The sequence below is a fragment of the Rana temporaria genome, chromosome 1 (assembly GCF_905171775.1).
Source record: "Rana temporaria chromosome 1, aRanTem1.1, whole genome shotgun sequence".
In the NCBI taxonomy this organism is placed as follows: Eukaryota; Metazoa; Chordata; class Amphibia; order Anura; family Ranidae; genus Rana; species Rana temporaria.
In genome coordinates, this window is record NC_053489.1 from 317,624,322 (window position 1) to 317,641,118 (window position 16,797).

General features: G+C 55.0%; 1 protein-coding gene across 1 annotated transcript in view; it reads right to left on the minus strand.

Moving 5' to 3' along the window:
* The window catches only part of NIPSNAP3A (nipsnap homolog 3A), a 52,552-nt gene extending 38,761 nt beyond the window's left edge, over positions 1–13,791 (minus strand). Inside the window, exon 1 of the mRNA XM_040359455.1 lies at positions 13,582–13,791. Within this exon, the coding sequence (XP_040215389.1) occupies positions 13,582–13,671 (90 nt within the window). The 5' untranslated portion in view covers positions 13,672–13,791. The remainder of the gene's footprint in view (positions 1–13,581) is intronic.
* Positions 13,792–16,797: the final 3,006 nt, after the last annotated feature.

Sequence of the window (16,797 nt, forward strand, 5' to 3'; positions counted from 1 at the left end):
ATTACACAGATATCTGTCCCCCCCTGAAAGGTAGCACATGTGACAACGGGGGGGGGGGGGGGGTCCGAAAAGTGGAAGTTCCATTTTTGGGTGGAACTCCGCTTTAAGTTGCTTTAGCCACTTCAATACTGGGCACTTTTACCCCCTTCTTGTCCAGGCCAATTTTCAGCTTTCAGTGCTGTCACACTTTAAATGACAATTGCACGGTCATGCAACACTGTAGCCAAATTAAAATTTTGGTAAATAACTATGTTTTCACTTTCACTGATGGGCACTTATATGCTGTACAGATGGGTGGCACTGACAGGCATCACTGTCCACTCAACCTGCGTACAATGATGTTTTTTTGGCGGTGTGTCGTATGCATAAAGTCTGCAGCTAGTTGTAAAAGCTACACATTTTTTTACCTAATGTAGTCCCTGCATTAAGGTTCAAAGTGTCCAAGCATTTTTTATCTCCTCCCCCTCCTAAATACTTAACCGGGTCCTCACTTGATCCAGCACTGTGCTCTTGCTGTAAATCTAATCCTGTTAGCAAACAGCAGGGGGCAGGGTCAAGCCGAGCTGTGTGCGTCTATGAACACACACCATAGGAAGCAGCTTCCTATGATGGTAGACCAAGAAGAGGAGGAGCCAAGCGTGCCAGTGGGGGGCCTCAAGAGAGGTGGTAGGGGCCGCTGTGTGCATTACCATTGCAAAGGAGGAAACAGGGGAAATGGCCTTTACAGAACGTTGTCATGAAAAATAAACATAATGGCTGACTTTTCTGTCTTGTTTTGAAAATGCTGGTTGTCTGGCGGTCATGCTGATCCAGTGGTCTCAGTACCGAGTTACATACCTGGAAAAGAAATGGACATAAGGGGCAGATCCACAGACATCTGCGCCGGGCGCAGCGTATCTAAGATACGCTACGCCGCTGTAACTTACTTTTGTTTTTGTTTGGTTTGAATCCTCAACGAATTTGCGCCGTAAGTTACGGTGGCGTAGTGTATCTCTTGCGGCGTAAGGGTGCGGAATTCAAATGGATCTAATAGGGGCGTGTTTTATGGTAATACGTCGTGACCCGACGTAAGCGACTTTTTTTGGAACTGCGCATGCGCCGTCCCTGGGGGTATCCCAGTGCGCATGCTCGAAATTAAACCGGAACCCGCCAATGCTTACGACGGTGACGTCATTCTACGCAAATTCCTATTCGCAAACGACTTACGCAAACGACGTAAAAAATTCTAAATTGTACGCGGGAAGGACGGCCATACTTAACATTGAGTACGCCTCAGTATAGCAGCTTTAACTATACGCCAGAAAAAGCCGAATGCAAACGACGAAAAAAAAAAAGCGACGGGCCGACGTACGTTCGTGGATCGCCGTAAATAGCTAATTTGCATACTCTACGCGAATTTCGACGGGAACGCCACCTAGCGGCCGCCGAAAAATTGCAGCTTAGATCCGACAGCGTACGAAGACGTACGCCTGTCGGATCTAGCCGAGATGCCGTCGTATCTTGTTTTGAGGATTCAAAACAAAGATACAACGCGGGAAATTTGAAATTACGCCGGCGTATCAATAGATACGCCGGCGTAATTTCTTTGTGGATCTGCCCCTAGATGTTTAGACTCTGCTGTTGTTCACTACATGCCTGTTCCGTCAGAAATGTAAAAAACACAGGTCAATAAACTGGCTGTACAGTCAGTTAACAGGTACATATTTTACCTGTTACCTTAGCCGTTTGCCTACAGTCCCATGTATGTTTAAATGGTTCATGTGAACAGGAAGGTCACGGTTCTAGATAAGCTTCAAAGGTGTATGTACAAGAGCACAAATGTCACTGGCCCAAAAATAATGCCATGACACACATTGGAATTCTCAGCCACATTGGCAGGATAGGGATCTTCTTATGTTCCACCCGCCTGCTCCTAAATATCAGCTGTGATTGAAGAGCCAAGTAAACGCTATCAATAGCGTTTTGAGCCTCCCCCCCTCTTACTGCAAAAACGCCAATAAAACACTAATGCTTCTAAACACTCTTAAACGTTCCTAAAGACGCTACTACAAAAAGCTATTAGCAGTGTGTGCATGGAGCCTTATCCATTCCCAATGCAGAGTGCGCTGAGTGCAGGTAAACGCACACATATTTTGTGTTTGAACAAGCACTTTCTCCACACTTCCTGGAACATGCCAAGAATCTACGATAGGGCAGATGAGCCAAACTTGGCCGGCTTGCTGTTTTCCCTGTGCATCAAAGTGCCAAAAAAAAAAGCTTGCTCTAGTTTTTTTATTTTACACTGCAAAAACCAGTGCAACACACTGGTGAGAATTGCTCCTGTTCACATACCTTTTTTTTTTTTTACTGGTCCTTGCATCGGCATGCGTTTTAAAAAAAAAGTGCCAAAGATTCTGCTGATCGGACCTTGAACCATTAAAGGAATGTTAGAGAGGAGTCTGCTCACATAATTTGTAATAAAAACATCTTTGCCATTCTGAAGCTTCCCCCCAACCACTTTGCATAATATTTTATATAAACTGTGATTCTGTACTTGCCAAATATGCAGCAGAAATCTCCCTCCACCGAGTCTGGCTGCATCCATTTTAACTGTGGGCAGCTGAAGCTGCTGCCTGTTCACTTCCTGGATTTACACAGACGCACAGAGGAACACCACAAGCTCTGCCGCTTTCATTGGCCCTCTTTTGACTCACCCCCCCTCCCTTCGTGGCAAACAGAGTGAGAGCTGTGCACGATGTCATAAGCCTAGGCTTTTTACCAGACAAGAAACAGGAAGCGGGCTGTATAAGGTATTTACTGGCAGAAAAAAAATGTTAAAGTTAAAATAATGGCAGATGATTTAAATCGATGCAAAGATGAAAAAAATATGACTAAAAGTCTGCTTTAAATCCAAAAGCAAACATTTATTATATTTGCAGCTTACCAATTCTTAGATGTAATCACTGCATTATTTTCGTTATTTTAGGCTGACCCCAACGACGGAGGCATAACTCCAGCCCGCTAACCCCCAACGGCGGAGGCATAACTCCAGCCCGCTGACCCCAACGGCGGAGGCATAACTCCAGCCCGCTGACCCCAACGGCGGAGGCATAACTCCAGCCCGCTAACCCCCAACGGCGGAGGCATAACTCCAGCCCGCTGACCCCAACGGCGGAGGCATAACTCCAGCCCGCTGACCCCAACGGCGGAGGCATAACTTCTGCCCGCTGACCCCAACGACGGAGGCATAACTCCAGCCCGCTAACCCCCAACGGCGGAGGCATAACTCCAGCCCGCTGACCCCAACGGCGGAGGCATAACTTCTGCCCGCTGACCCCAACGGCGGAGGCATAACTCCAGCCCGCTGACCCCAACGGCGGAGGCATAACTCCAGCCCGCTGACCCCAACGGCGGAGGCATAACTCCAGCCCGCTGACCCCAACGGCGGAGGCATACCTCCAGCCCGCTGACCCCAACGGCGGAGGCATAACTCCAGCCCGCTGACCCCAACGGCGGAGGCATAACTCCAGCCCGCTGACCCCAACGGAGGAGGCATAACTCCTGCCCGCTGACCCCAACGGCGGAGGCATAACTCCTGCCCGCTGACCCCAACGGCGGAGGCATAACTCCAGCCCGCTGACCCCAACGGCGGAGGCATAACTCCAGCCCGCTGACCCCAACAGCGGAGGCATAACTCCAGCCCGCTGACCCCAACGGCCGAGGCATAACTCCAGCCCGCTGACCCCAACGGCGGAGGCATAACTCCAGCCCGCTGACCCCAACGGCGGAGGCATAACTCCAGCCCGCTGACCCCAACGGCGGAGGCATAACTCCAGCCCGCTGACCCCAACGGCCGAGGCATAACTCCTGCCCGCTGACCCCAACGGCCGAGGCATAACTCCTGCCCGCTGACCCCAACGGCCGAGGCATAACTCCTGCCCGCTGACCCCAACGGCGGAGGCATAACTCCTGCCCGCTGACCCCAACGGCGGAGGCATAACTCCAGCCCGCTGACCCCAACGGCGGAGGCATAACTCCAGCCCGCTGACCCCAACGGCGGAGGCATAACTCCAGCCCGCTGACCCCAACGGCGGAGGCATAACTCCAGCCCGCTGACCCCAACGGCGGAGGCATAACTCCTGCCCGCTGACCCCAACGGAGGAGGCATAACTCCAGCCCGCTGACCCCAACGGAGGAGGCATAACTCCTGCCCGCTGACCCCAACGGCGGAGGCATAACTCCAGCCCGCTGACCCCAACGGCGGAGGCATAACTCCAGCCCGCTGACCCCAACGGCGGAGGCATAACTCCAGCCCGCTGACCCCAACAGCGGAGGCATAACTCCAGCCCGCTGACCCCAACGGCGGAGGCATAACTCCTGCCCGCTGACCCCAACGGAGGAGGCATAACTCCAGCCCGCTGACCCCAACGGCGGAGGCATATCTCCAGCCAGCTGACCCCAACGGCGGAGGCATAACTCCAGCCCGATGACCCCAACGGCGGAGGCATAACTCCAGCCCGCTGACCCCAACGGAGGAGGCATAACTCCAGCCCGCTGACCCCAACGGAGGAGGCATAACTCCAGCCCGCTGACCCCAACGGAGGAGGCATAACTCCTGCCCGCTGACCCCAACGGCGGAGGCATAACTCCTGCCCGCTGACCCCAACGGCGGAGGCATAACTCCTGCCCGCTGACCCCAACGGCGGAGGCATAACTCCTGCCCGCTGACCCCAACGGCAGAGGCATAACTCCAGCCCGCTGACCCCAACGGCGGAGGCATAACTCCAGCCCGCTGACCCCAACGGCGGAGGCATAACTCCAGCCCGCTGACCCCAACGGCGGAGGCATAACTCCAGCCCGCTGACCCCAACGGCGGAGGCATAACTCCAGCCCGCTGACCCCAACGGCGGAGGCATAATTCTTGCCTCAAATTTATTTTAACAAAATGTCTTTGGAGTAAAAAGCTATCTAAAGATAGTTTTTCTATTTAAGACCCATTAATATTATAGTATATTCAGCATTAAATGGGGCTTGGTTATGTAGCATGAGGCTGTATATTCTGCAATATTTACATTTTTGGTAAACTCATTTAATGAATCCAAGCTCTGCAAGCTGAGATAACCTGACTGCATTGATGCATTCACACAATTTCACAGTAACCATGAGATAAAACAGGAATATTCCTTTATCCCACTGTTCTGCAAATCTATGTACATTACAAACTGTATGATTAGATCAGTTCTGATATCGCTGTTTTACTAACCCGACAGCTTATTATTCTAAATAGGAAACCTTCATTTTGTTTGTAAATATTAAAGATTCCTTACATTTAAAGAGCCCCTGTCTTCAGATCCATCACGGCAGCGCCTGTTAGCGGGCATCCACTCACCTGCTGCCGCAATCCATCACGATTTAAATCAAATCCACTGCCAGCAAGTCTGTTTTTCACAGCACAAACTCTCCAGCAGAATGTATCAGTTTCTGCACGACACCTCTTGTAATGACCATACACCCCCCCCCCCCCCTGCACGACACCTCCTGTAATGACCATACCCCCCCCTGCACGACACCTCCTGTAGTGACCATACCCCCCCCCCTGCACGACACCTCCCGTAGTGACCATACGACCCTTCCCGCACGACGCCTCCCGTAGTGACCATACCCCCCCCCCAGGACGACGCCTCCCGTAATGACCATACGACCCTTCCCGCACGACGCCTCCCGTAATGACCATACACCCCCCCCAGGACGACGCCTCCGGTAATGACCATATCCCCCCCCTGCACGACACCTCAGGTAATGACCATACCCCCCCCCCTGCACGACACCTCCGGTAATGACCATACCCCCCCCCCCCCTGCACGACACCTCCGGTAATGACCATACCCCCCCCCCCCCCCTGCACGACACCTCAGGTAATGACCATACACCCCCCCCCCTGCACGACACCTCTTGTAATGACCATACACCCCCCCCCCTGCACGACACCTCTTGTAATGACCATACACCCCCCCCTGCACGACACCTCTTGTAATGACCATACCCCCCCCCCTGCACGACACCTCTTGTAATGACCATACCCCCCCCCCTGCACGACACCTCTTGTAATGACCATACCCCCCCCCCCCCCCCTGCACGACACCTCTTGTAATGACCATACACCCCCCCCCCCCCCTGCACGACACCTCTTGTAATGACCATACCCCCCCCCTGCACGACACCTCCTGTAATGACCATACCCCCCCCTGCACGACACCTCCTGTAGTGACCATACCCCCCCCAGGACGACGCCTCCCGTAATGACCATACGACCCTTCCCGCACGACGCCTCCCGTAGTGACCATACCCCCCCCCCCAGGACGACGCCTCCCGTAATGACCATACGACCCTTCCCGCACGACGCCTCCCGTAATGACCATACACCCCCCCCAGGACGACGCCTCCGTAATGACCATATCCCCCCCCCCCCCCCTGCACGACACCTCAGGTAATGACCATACCCCCCCCCCCCCCCCCCCCCTGCACGACACCTCCGGTAATGACCATACCCCCCCCCCCCCCTGCACGACACCTCCGTAATGACCATACCCCCCCCCCCCTGCACGACACCTCCGGTAATGACCATACACCCCCCCCCCCTGCACGACACCTCTTGTAATGACCATACCCCCCCCCCCCCCCCTGCACGACACCTCCGGTAATGACCATACACCCCCCCCCTTGCACGACACCTCTTGTAATGACCATACACCCCCCCCCCTGCACGACACCTCTTGTAATGACCATACACCCCCCCTGCACGACACCTCTTGTAATGACCATAACCCCCCCCCCCTGCACGACACCTCTTGTAATGACCATACCCCCCCCCCCCCCCTGCACGACACCTCTTGTAATGACCATACCCCCCCCTGCACGACACCTCTTGTAATGACCATACCCCCCCCCCCCTGCACGACACCTCTTGTAATGACCATACCCCCCCCCCCCTGCACGACACCTCTTGTAATGACCATACACCCCCCCCCTGCACGACACCTCTTGTAATGACCATACCCCCCCCCTGCACGACACCTCTTGTAATGACCATACCCCCCCCCTGCACGACACCTCCTGTAATGACCATACCCCCCCCCCTGCACGACACTTCCTGTAATGACCATACCCCCCCCCCCCCCGACCCCTCCTGTAATGACCATACCCCCCCCCCCCCCCCCCTGCACGACACCTCTTGTAATGACCATACCCCCCTGCACGACACCTCCTGTAATGACCATACCCCCCCCCCCCCCCTGCACGACACCTCCTGTAATGACCATACCCCCCCCCCCCCTGCACGACACCTCCTGTAATGACCATACCCCCCCCCTGCACGACACCTCCTGTAATGACCATACCCCCCCCCCCTGCACGACACCTCCTGTAATGACCATACCCCCCCCCCTGCACGACACCTCCTGTAATGACCATACCCCCCCCTGCACGACACCTCCTGTAATGACCAGAGCCCCCCCCCCCCCCTGCACGACACCTCCTGTAATGACCAGACCCCCCCCCCTGCACGACACCTCCTGTAATGACCAGACCCCACCCCCCTGCACGACACCTCCTGTAATGACCAGACCCCCCCCCTGCACGACACCTCCTGTAATGACCAGACCCCCCCCTGCACGACACCTCCTGTAATGACCAGACCCCCCCCTGCACCACACCTCCTGTAATGACCATACCCCCCCCTGCACCACACCTCCTGTAATGACCATACCCCCCCTGCACGACACCTCCTGTAATGACCAGACCCCCCCTGCACGACACCTCCTGTAATGGCCAGACCCCCCCTGCACGACACCTCCTGTAATGGCCAGACCCCCCCTGCACGACACCTCCTGTAATGACCATACCCCCCCTGCACGACACCTCTTGAAATGACCATACCCCCCCTGCACGACACCTCTTGAAATGACCATACGACACCGCCTGTAATGACCATGCCCCCCCCCCCTGCACGACACCTCCTGTAATGACCAGACCCCCCCTGCACGACACCTCCTGTAATGACCATACCCCCCCCCCTGCACGACACCTCCTGTAATGACCATACCCCCCCCCTGCACGACACCTCCTGTAATGACCATACCCCCCCTGCACGACACCTCCTGTAATGACCATACCCCCCCCCCCCTGCACGACACCTCCTGTAATGACCATACCCCCCCCCCCCCTGCACGACACCTCCTGTAATGACCAGACCCCCCCCCTGCACGACACCTCCTGTAATGACCAGACCCCCCCCTGCACGACACCTCCTGTAATGACCAGACCCCCCCCTGCACCACACCTCCTGTAATGACCATACCCCCCCCCCTGCACCACACCTCCTGTAATGACCATACCCCCCCTGCACGACACCTCTTGAAATGACCATACCCCCCCTGCACGACACCTCTTGAAATGACCATACGACACCGCCTGTAATGACCATACCCCTCCCCCCCCCTGCACGACACCTCCTGTAATGACCATACCCCCCCTGCACGACACCTCCTGTAATGACCAAACCCCCCCTGCACGACACCTCTTGTAATGACCATACGACACCTCCTGTAATGACCATACCCCCCCCTGCACGACACCTCCTGTAATGACCATACCCCCCCTGCACGACACCTCCTGTAATGACCATACCCCCCCTGCACGACACCTCCTGTAATGACCATACCCCCCCCTGCACGACACCTCCTGTAATGACCATACCCCCCCCTGCACGACACCTCCTGTAATGACCATACCCCCCCCCTGCACGACACCTCCTGTAATGACCATACCCCCCCCCTGCACGACACCTCCTGTAATGACCATACCCCCCCCTGCACGACACCTCCTGTAATGACCATACCCCCCCCTGCACGACACCTCCTGTAATGACCATACCCCCCCCTGCACGACACCTCCTGTAATGACCATACCCCCCCTGCACGACACCTCCTGTAATGACCATACGACACCCCCTGTAATGACCATACCCCCCTGCACGACACCTCCTGTAATGACCATACCCCCCCTGCACGACACCTCCTGTAATGACCATACCCCCCCCTGCACGACACCTCCTGTAATGACCAGACCCCCCCCTGCACGACACCTCCTGTAATGACCAGACCCCCCCCCCCTGCACAACACCTCCTGTAATGACCAGACCCCCCCCCCCCTGCACAACACCTCCTGTAATGACCAGACCCCCCCCCCCTGCACGACACCTCCTGTAATGACCAGACCCCCCCCCCCCTGCACGACACCTCCTGTAATGACCAGACCCCCCCACCCTGCACGACACCTCCTGTAATGACCAGACCCCCCCCCCCTGCACGACACCTCCTGTAATGACCAGACCCCCCCCTGCACCACACCTCCTGTAATGACCATACCCCCCCTGCACCACACCTCCTGTAATGACCATACCCCCCCTGCACGACACCTCCTGTAATGACCATACCCCCCCCTGCACGACACCTCCTGTAATGACCATACCCCCCCTGCACGACACCTCCTGTAATGACCAGACCCCCCCCCCCCTGCACGACACCTCCTGTAATGACCAGACCCCCCCACCCTGCACGACACCTCCTGTAATGACCAGACCCCCCCCTGCACGACACCTCCTGTAATGACCAGACCCCCCCCTGCACCACACCTCCTGTAATGACCAGACCCCCCCCTGCACCACACCTCCTGTAATGACCAGACCCCCCCTGCACGACACCTCCTGTAATGGCCAGACCCCCCCTGCACGACACCTCCTGTAATGACCATACCCCCCTGCACGACACCTCTTGAAATGACCATACCCCCCCTGCACGACACCTCTTGAAATGACCATACGACACCGCCTGTAATGACCATACCCCCCCTCCCCCTGCACGACACCTCCTGTAATGACCAGACCCCCCCTGCACGACACCTCCTGTAATGACCATACCCCCCCCCCCCCCCCCCTGCACGACACCTCCTGTAATGACCATACCCCCCCCCCCCTGCACGACACCTCCTGTAATGACCATACCCCCCCCCCCTGCACGACACCTCCTGTAATGACCATACCCCCCCCCCTGCACGACACCTCCTGTAATGACCATACCCCCCCCCCCCTGCACGACACCTCCTGTAATGACCATACCCCCCCCCCCTGCACGACACCTCCTGTAATGACCAGACCCCCCCCTGCACGACACCTCCTGTAATGACCATACCCCGCCCCCTGCACCACACCTCCTGTAATGACCATACCCCGCCCCCCCCCCTGCACCACACCTCCTGTAATGACCATACCCCCCCTGCACGACACCTCTTGAAATGACCATACCCCCCCTGCACGACACCTCTTTAAATGACCATACGACACCGCCTGTAATGACCATACCCCTCCCCCCCCCTGCACGACACCTCCTGTAATGACCATACCCCCCCTGCACGACACCTCCTGTAATGACCAAACCCCCCCTGCACGACACCTCTTGTAATGACCATACGACACCTCCTGTAATGACCATACCCCCCCCCTGCACGACACCTCCTGTAATGACCATACCCCCCCTGCACGACACCTCCTGTAATGACCATACCCCCCCCGCACGACACCTCCTGTAATGACCATACCCCCCCCCGCACGACACCTCCTGTAATGACCATACCCCCCCCCGCACGACACCTCCTGTAATGACCATACCCCCCCCTGCACGACACCTCCTGTAATGACCATACCCCCCCCTGCACGACACCTCCTGTAATGACCATACCCCCCCCCTGCACGACACCTCCTGTAATGACCATACCCCCCCCTGCACGACACCTCCTGTAATGACCATACCCCCCCCTGCACGACACCTCCTGTAATGACCATACCCCCCCCTGCACGACACCTCCTGTAATGACCATACCCCCCCTGCACGACACCTCCTGTAATGACCATACGACACCTCCTGTAATGACCATACCCCCCCTGCACGACACCTCCTGTAATGACCATACCCCCCCTGCACGACACCTCCTGTAATGACCATACCCCCCCCTGCACGACACCTCCTGTAATGACCATACCCCCCCCTGCACGACACCTCCTGTAATGACCATACCCCTCCCTGCACGACACCTCCTGTAATGACCATACCCCCCCTGCACGACACCTCCTGTAATGACCATACGACACCTCCTGTAATGACCATACCCCCCCTGCACGACACCTCCTGTAATGACCAAACCCCCCCTGCACGACACCTCTTGTAATGACCATACGACACCTCCTGTAATGACCATACCCCCCCCTGCACGACACCTCCTGTAATGACCATACCCCCCCTGCACGACACCTCCTGTAATGACCATACCCCCCCTGCACGACACCTCCTGTAATGACCATACCCCCCCTGCACGACACCTCCTGTAATGACCATACCCCCCCCGCACGACACCTCCTGTAATGACCATACCCCCCCCTGCACGACACCTCCTGTAATGACCATACCCCCCCCCTGCACGACACCTCCTGTAATGACCATACCCCCCCCTGCACGGCACCTCCTGTAATGACCATACCCCCCCTGCACGACACCTCCTGTAATGACCATACCCCCCCCTGCACGACACCTCCTGTAATGACCATACCCCCCCCTGCACGACACCTCCTGTAATGACCATACGACACCTCCTGTAATGACCATACCCCCCCTGCACGACACCTCCTGTAATGACCATACCCCCCCTGCACGACACCTCCTGTAATGACCATACCCCCCCCTGCACGACACCTCCTGTAATGACCATACCCCCCCCTGCACGACACCTCCTGTAATGACCATACCCCCCCCTGCACGACACCTCCTGTAATGACCATACCCCCCCCTGCACGACACCTCCTGTAATGACCATACCCCTCCCTGCACGACACCTCCTGTAATGACCATACCCCCCCTGCACGACACCTCCTGTAATGACCATACGACACCTCCTGTAATGACCATACCCCCCCTGCACGACACCTCCTGTAATGACCATACCCCCCCTGCACGACACCTCCTGTAATGACCATACCCCCCCTGCACGACACCTCCTGTAATGACCATACCCCCCCTGCACGACACCTCCTGTAATGACCATACCCCCCCTGCACGACACCTCCTGTAATGACCATACCCCCCCCTGCACGACACCTCCTGTAATGACCATACCCCCCCCTGCACGACACCTCCTGTAATGACCATACCCCCCCCTGCACGACACCTCCTGTAATGACCATACCCCCCCTGCACGACACCTCCTGTAATGACCATACGACACCTCCTGTAATGACCATACCCCCCCTGCACGACACCTCCTGTAATGACCATACCCCCCCTGCACGACACCTCCTGTAATGACCATACCCCCCCCTGCACGACACCTCCTGTAATGACCATACCCCCCCCTGCACGACACCTCCTGTAATGACCATACCCCCCCCTGCACGACACCTCCTGTAATGACCATACCCCTCCCTGCACGACACCTCCTGTAATGACCATACCCCCCCTGCACGACACCTCCTGTAATGACCATACCCCCCCTGCACGACACCTCCTGTAATGACCATACGACACCTCCTGTAATGACCATACCCCCCCTGCACGACACCTCCTGTAATGACCATACCCCCCCTGCACGACACCTCCTGTAATGACCATACCCCCCCCCTGCACGACACCTCCTGTAATGACCATACCCCCCCCTGCACGACACCTCCTGTAATGACCATACCCCTCCCTGCACGACACCTCCTGTAATGACCATACCCCTCCCTGCACGACACCTCCTGTAATGACCATACCCCCCCTGCACGACACCTCCTGTAATGACCATACCCCCCCTGCACGACACCTCCTGTAATGACCATACGACACCTCCTGTAATGACCATACCCCCCCCTGCACGACACCTCCTGTAATGACCATACCCCCCCTGCACGACACCTCCTGTAATGACCATACCCCCCCCTGCACGACACCTCCTGTAATGACCATCCCCCCCCCTGCACGACACCTCCTGTAATGACCATACCCCTCCCTGCACGACACCTCCTGTAATGACCATACCCCTCCCTGCACGACACCTCCTGTAATGACCATACCCCCCCTGCACGACACCTCCTGTAATGACCATACCCCCCCTGCACGACACCTCCTGTAATGACCATACCCCCCCTGCACGACACCTCCTGTAATGACCATACCCCCCCTGCATGACACCTCCTGTAATGACCATACCCCCCCTGCATGACACCTCCTGTAATGACCATACCCCCCCTGCACGACACCTCCTGTAATGACCATACCCCCCCTGCATGACACCTCCTGTAATGACCATACCCCCCCTGCATGACACCTCCTGTAATGACCATACCAGGTCGATGGAGAAGAAATCAGACTGCTACTACAGATCAGTCCCATCCTTTCTGCTGTCACCTTTCACACACTTTGTAGGAGGAAGGTTTGAAGTCCACCAGCTGAACACACTGAGCCCGTCCAGTATTCCCTGTGATATGTAGCAGCAGTCATACATGTGCACCCTGCTCACCTGCACGCCTCTTGTCAGGTCAGCCCATGCAGAGGTGAGTGCTGCAGCCGCTTTCCCCTTAGACAGGGCACAGCGCAATGTACACAGCATCTTTCCTGTCTTCTTCTATACACCGCTATGATCAGTTACAGCCCCTCTATACTCTCAGGACTCTCCTTCCACAGGGATCCCTGGACGTGCAACACGTGACCTTCCTGAGCACTGGCTGGGCAACGCCCCCGCCTGTACCAATGCAACCAGCACACAGGGAGAGCGGCCTGTACCATTCCTGCTGGGGAAACTACAGGAGTGATATGGAAGCAGAGACTGTGTTCTGTGGTGTAATAAGTAGCATATAACGGATTTGTTACTTTGTAATAATAGGACGCATACAGCTCGCTACACTTTGTCACTAACAATCACTTCTCTCAACTCTCAATTGTCATAACCAGTAATAGACCTTTCACATAACAATGTGGGGTATACAGTGGCGTGGCGGGGCAGATTCAGAAAGAAGATACGACGGCGTATCTACTGATAAGCCGCCGTATCTCTGAGTTCCGTCGGTCGGATCTATGCGGCTGATTCATAGAATCAGGTTCCGCATAGATCTCCCTAAGATCCGACAGGTGTAAGCGACGCCGAGTTTTTAAATTTTACGTCGTTTGCGTAAGTCGATTCAGAAAAGAGCTGGACGTAAGTTACGCTCACGTCGAAACCAATGACGTCCTTGCGAAGTCATTTGGAGCAATGCACGCTGGGAAAGTTTACGGACAGCGCATGCGCAGTTCGTTCGGCGCGGGAACGCGCCTGATTTAAATTTTAAACGCCCCCTACCCGGCCGGGGGAATTCCGATACGCCGCCGCAACTTTACAGGTGCTTTCTGAATAAACCACTTGCCTGAAAAACTTGCCGCGGCGTAACGTAAATCAGATAGGTTACGGTAACCTATCTGATTTAGGTGGGTAAAGAAAGGTTTTCTTTACCCACTTGCCAACTGGGCACTTTCACCCTCTTCCTGCCAAGGCCAATTTGAAGCTTTCAGTGCTGTTGCAATTTGAATGAAAATTGCGCGGTCATGCAACACTGTACTCATATGATATTTTTATAATTTTCATCACAGAAATAGAGCTTGCTTTTGGTGAAATTAAATCACCTCTGGATTTAATTAGTTTTTTTGCTAAAAAGACAACAAAAATAAAAAATCCTGGGGAAAAAAAAGTTAATGAGGCTACACTGAGGGACACTGATAGGCTGCATTGATGGGTAATAATGAGACGGCACTGAAGGGCACTGGTAGTCGGCACTAATATGCAGCACTAATAGGTGGCACTGATGAGCAGGTACTGACTGGCATCAGTGGTGGGCACTGTTGGGGCTGCACTAATAATCAAGGCGCTGATGACCAGTGCCCTGATTATCTGTGAACATATCCCCTGTGAGGAAATGCTGCCAATCAGCTCTCCTCTCCTCACACGCTGTCAGTGTAAAGCCTTGTACACACGGGGCCAGATTCTGAAAGGACTTACGACGGCGCAGCGCCATGTACGCCGTCGTAAGTCCTAATCGGACCCGTCGTATCTATGCGCCTGATTCTTATAATCATTTACGCATAGATATCCATTAGATCCGACAGGCGTAAGTCTCTTACGCCGTCGGATCTTAACTGCATTTTTTTTTTACCGCTAGGTGGCGCTTCCGTCGAAATCCGCGTCGAGTATGCAAATTAGCTAGATACGCGAATTCCTGAACGTACGCGCGGCCGACGCAGTAAAGTTACAACGTTTACGTTAGGCTTTTCCTGGCGTATAGTTGCCCCTGCTATATGAGGCATAAGTGCGGCGTACCAATGTTAAGTATGGCCGTCGTTCCCGCGTCAAAATTTGAAAAAGTTACGTTGTTTGCGTAAGTCGTCCGTGAATGGGGCTGGACGTCATTTACGTTCACGTCAAAACCAATGACGTCCTTGCGGCGTATTAGGAGCAATGCACACTGGGAAATTCCACGGACGGCGCATGCGCCATTCCGCAAAAACGTCAATCACGTTGGGTCACAGTAGTTTTACATAAAACACGCCCCCCTGATCCAAATTTGAATTAGACGTGCTTACGCCGGCAGATTTACGCTACGCCGCCGCAACTTACGGAGCAAGTGCTTTGAGAATACAGCGCTTGCCGTCTAAGTTGCGGAGGCGTAACGTAAATCGGATACGTTACGCCGCCACAGAAATACGCCGCTGACTGAGAATCTGGCCCATGGACAGATTTTCATTTCAAGGGCGTTGGCCGTTGGGCGTTGGCCAACAAACACAAAACAACGTGTTTTTTTCAGCTCTTTAGCGCCACCCTTTGGGCAACTTCTGCTAATGTTGTGTTATGTTGAGCATTGCTTCTGATCATGCGTGTTTGTACTTTGGAATTTTGTCTGATGGACTTGTGTACACGCGATTGGAAAATCCGACAACACACAATTGTTGCCTGAAAATTTTAAAGCATGCTATCCAACATTTGTCTGCGGAAAATCAGACAACAATTGTCCGATGAGGCATACAAACGGTCAGATTTTCCGACAACAGCCTGTCATCACACAATTCCCGTTGGATTATCCGATCGTGTGTATGATGCTTTTAGGAGAGGAATGCAGATAACCAGTATTTCCTTGTTTACATGTGATCAGCTGTGATTGGACACAGCTGATCACAAGGGTAAAGAGCTTTGTCAATGGCTCTTTACCAAGATCGGGGATGTGCCGTGTCCCAGGGACAGAACGCACCACCGATCGATCCGCGTTGTAAGCGCGACGTGAGTGGGACATCATATGACCAGAACAAGAGAGCAACCTTGCACCCGTCATATTACAATACGGTGGACAGTTAGATTAGCACTCAGCATCCCCCATTAGAGACCCCTATTAGCTCACAGTGCCCTTATATCAGTGCCCCCCCCCCCTTCTTTTGAGGCAGAGAGCATACAGAACATTTCTAATCAAATTAAGTTAATCACAAGCGTCCCCTATCACATCAGAGTCCACAGAGTTCCTCTTTTACATCTGAACTCGCAGAGTTCCCTTACAATGTAAGGGTGGACTCTGCAGACTCTGATGTAAGAGAGAACTTTGGGGACCCTAACATAAGGGATGCTCTGAGAACCCTGATTTAAGGGGGAACAGTGAGAACTATGATGTACGGAAAGGACTCTGATGTAAGGGGGAAACACTGTGGTCACAGGTGTAAAGGG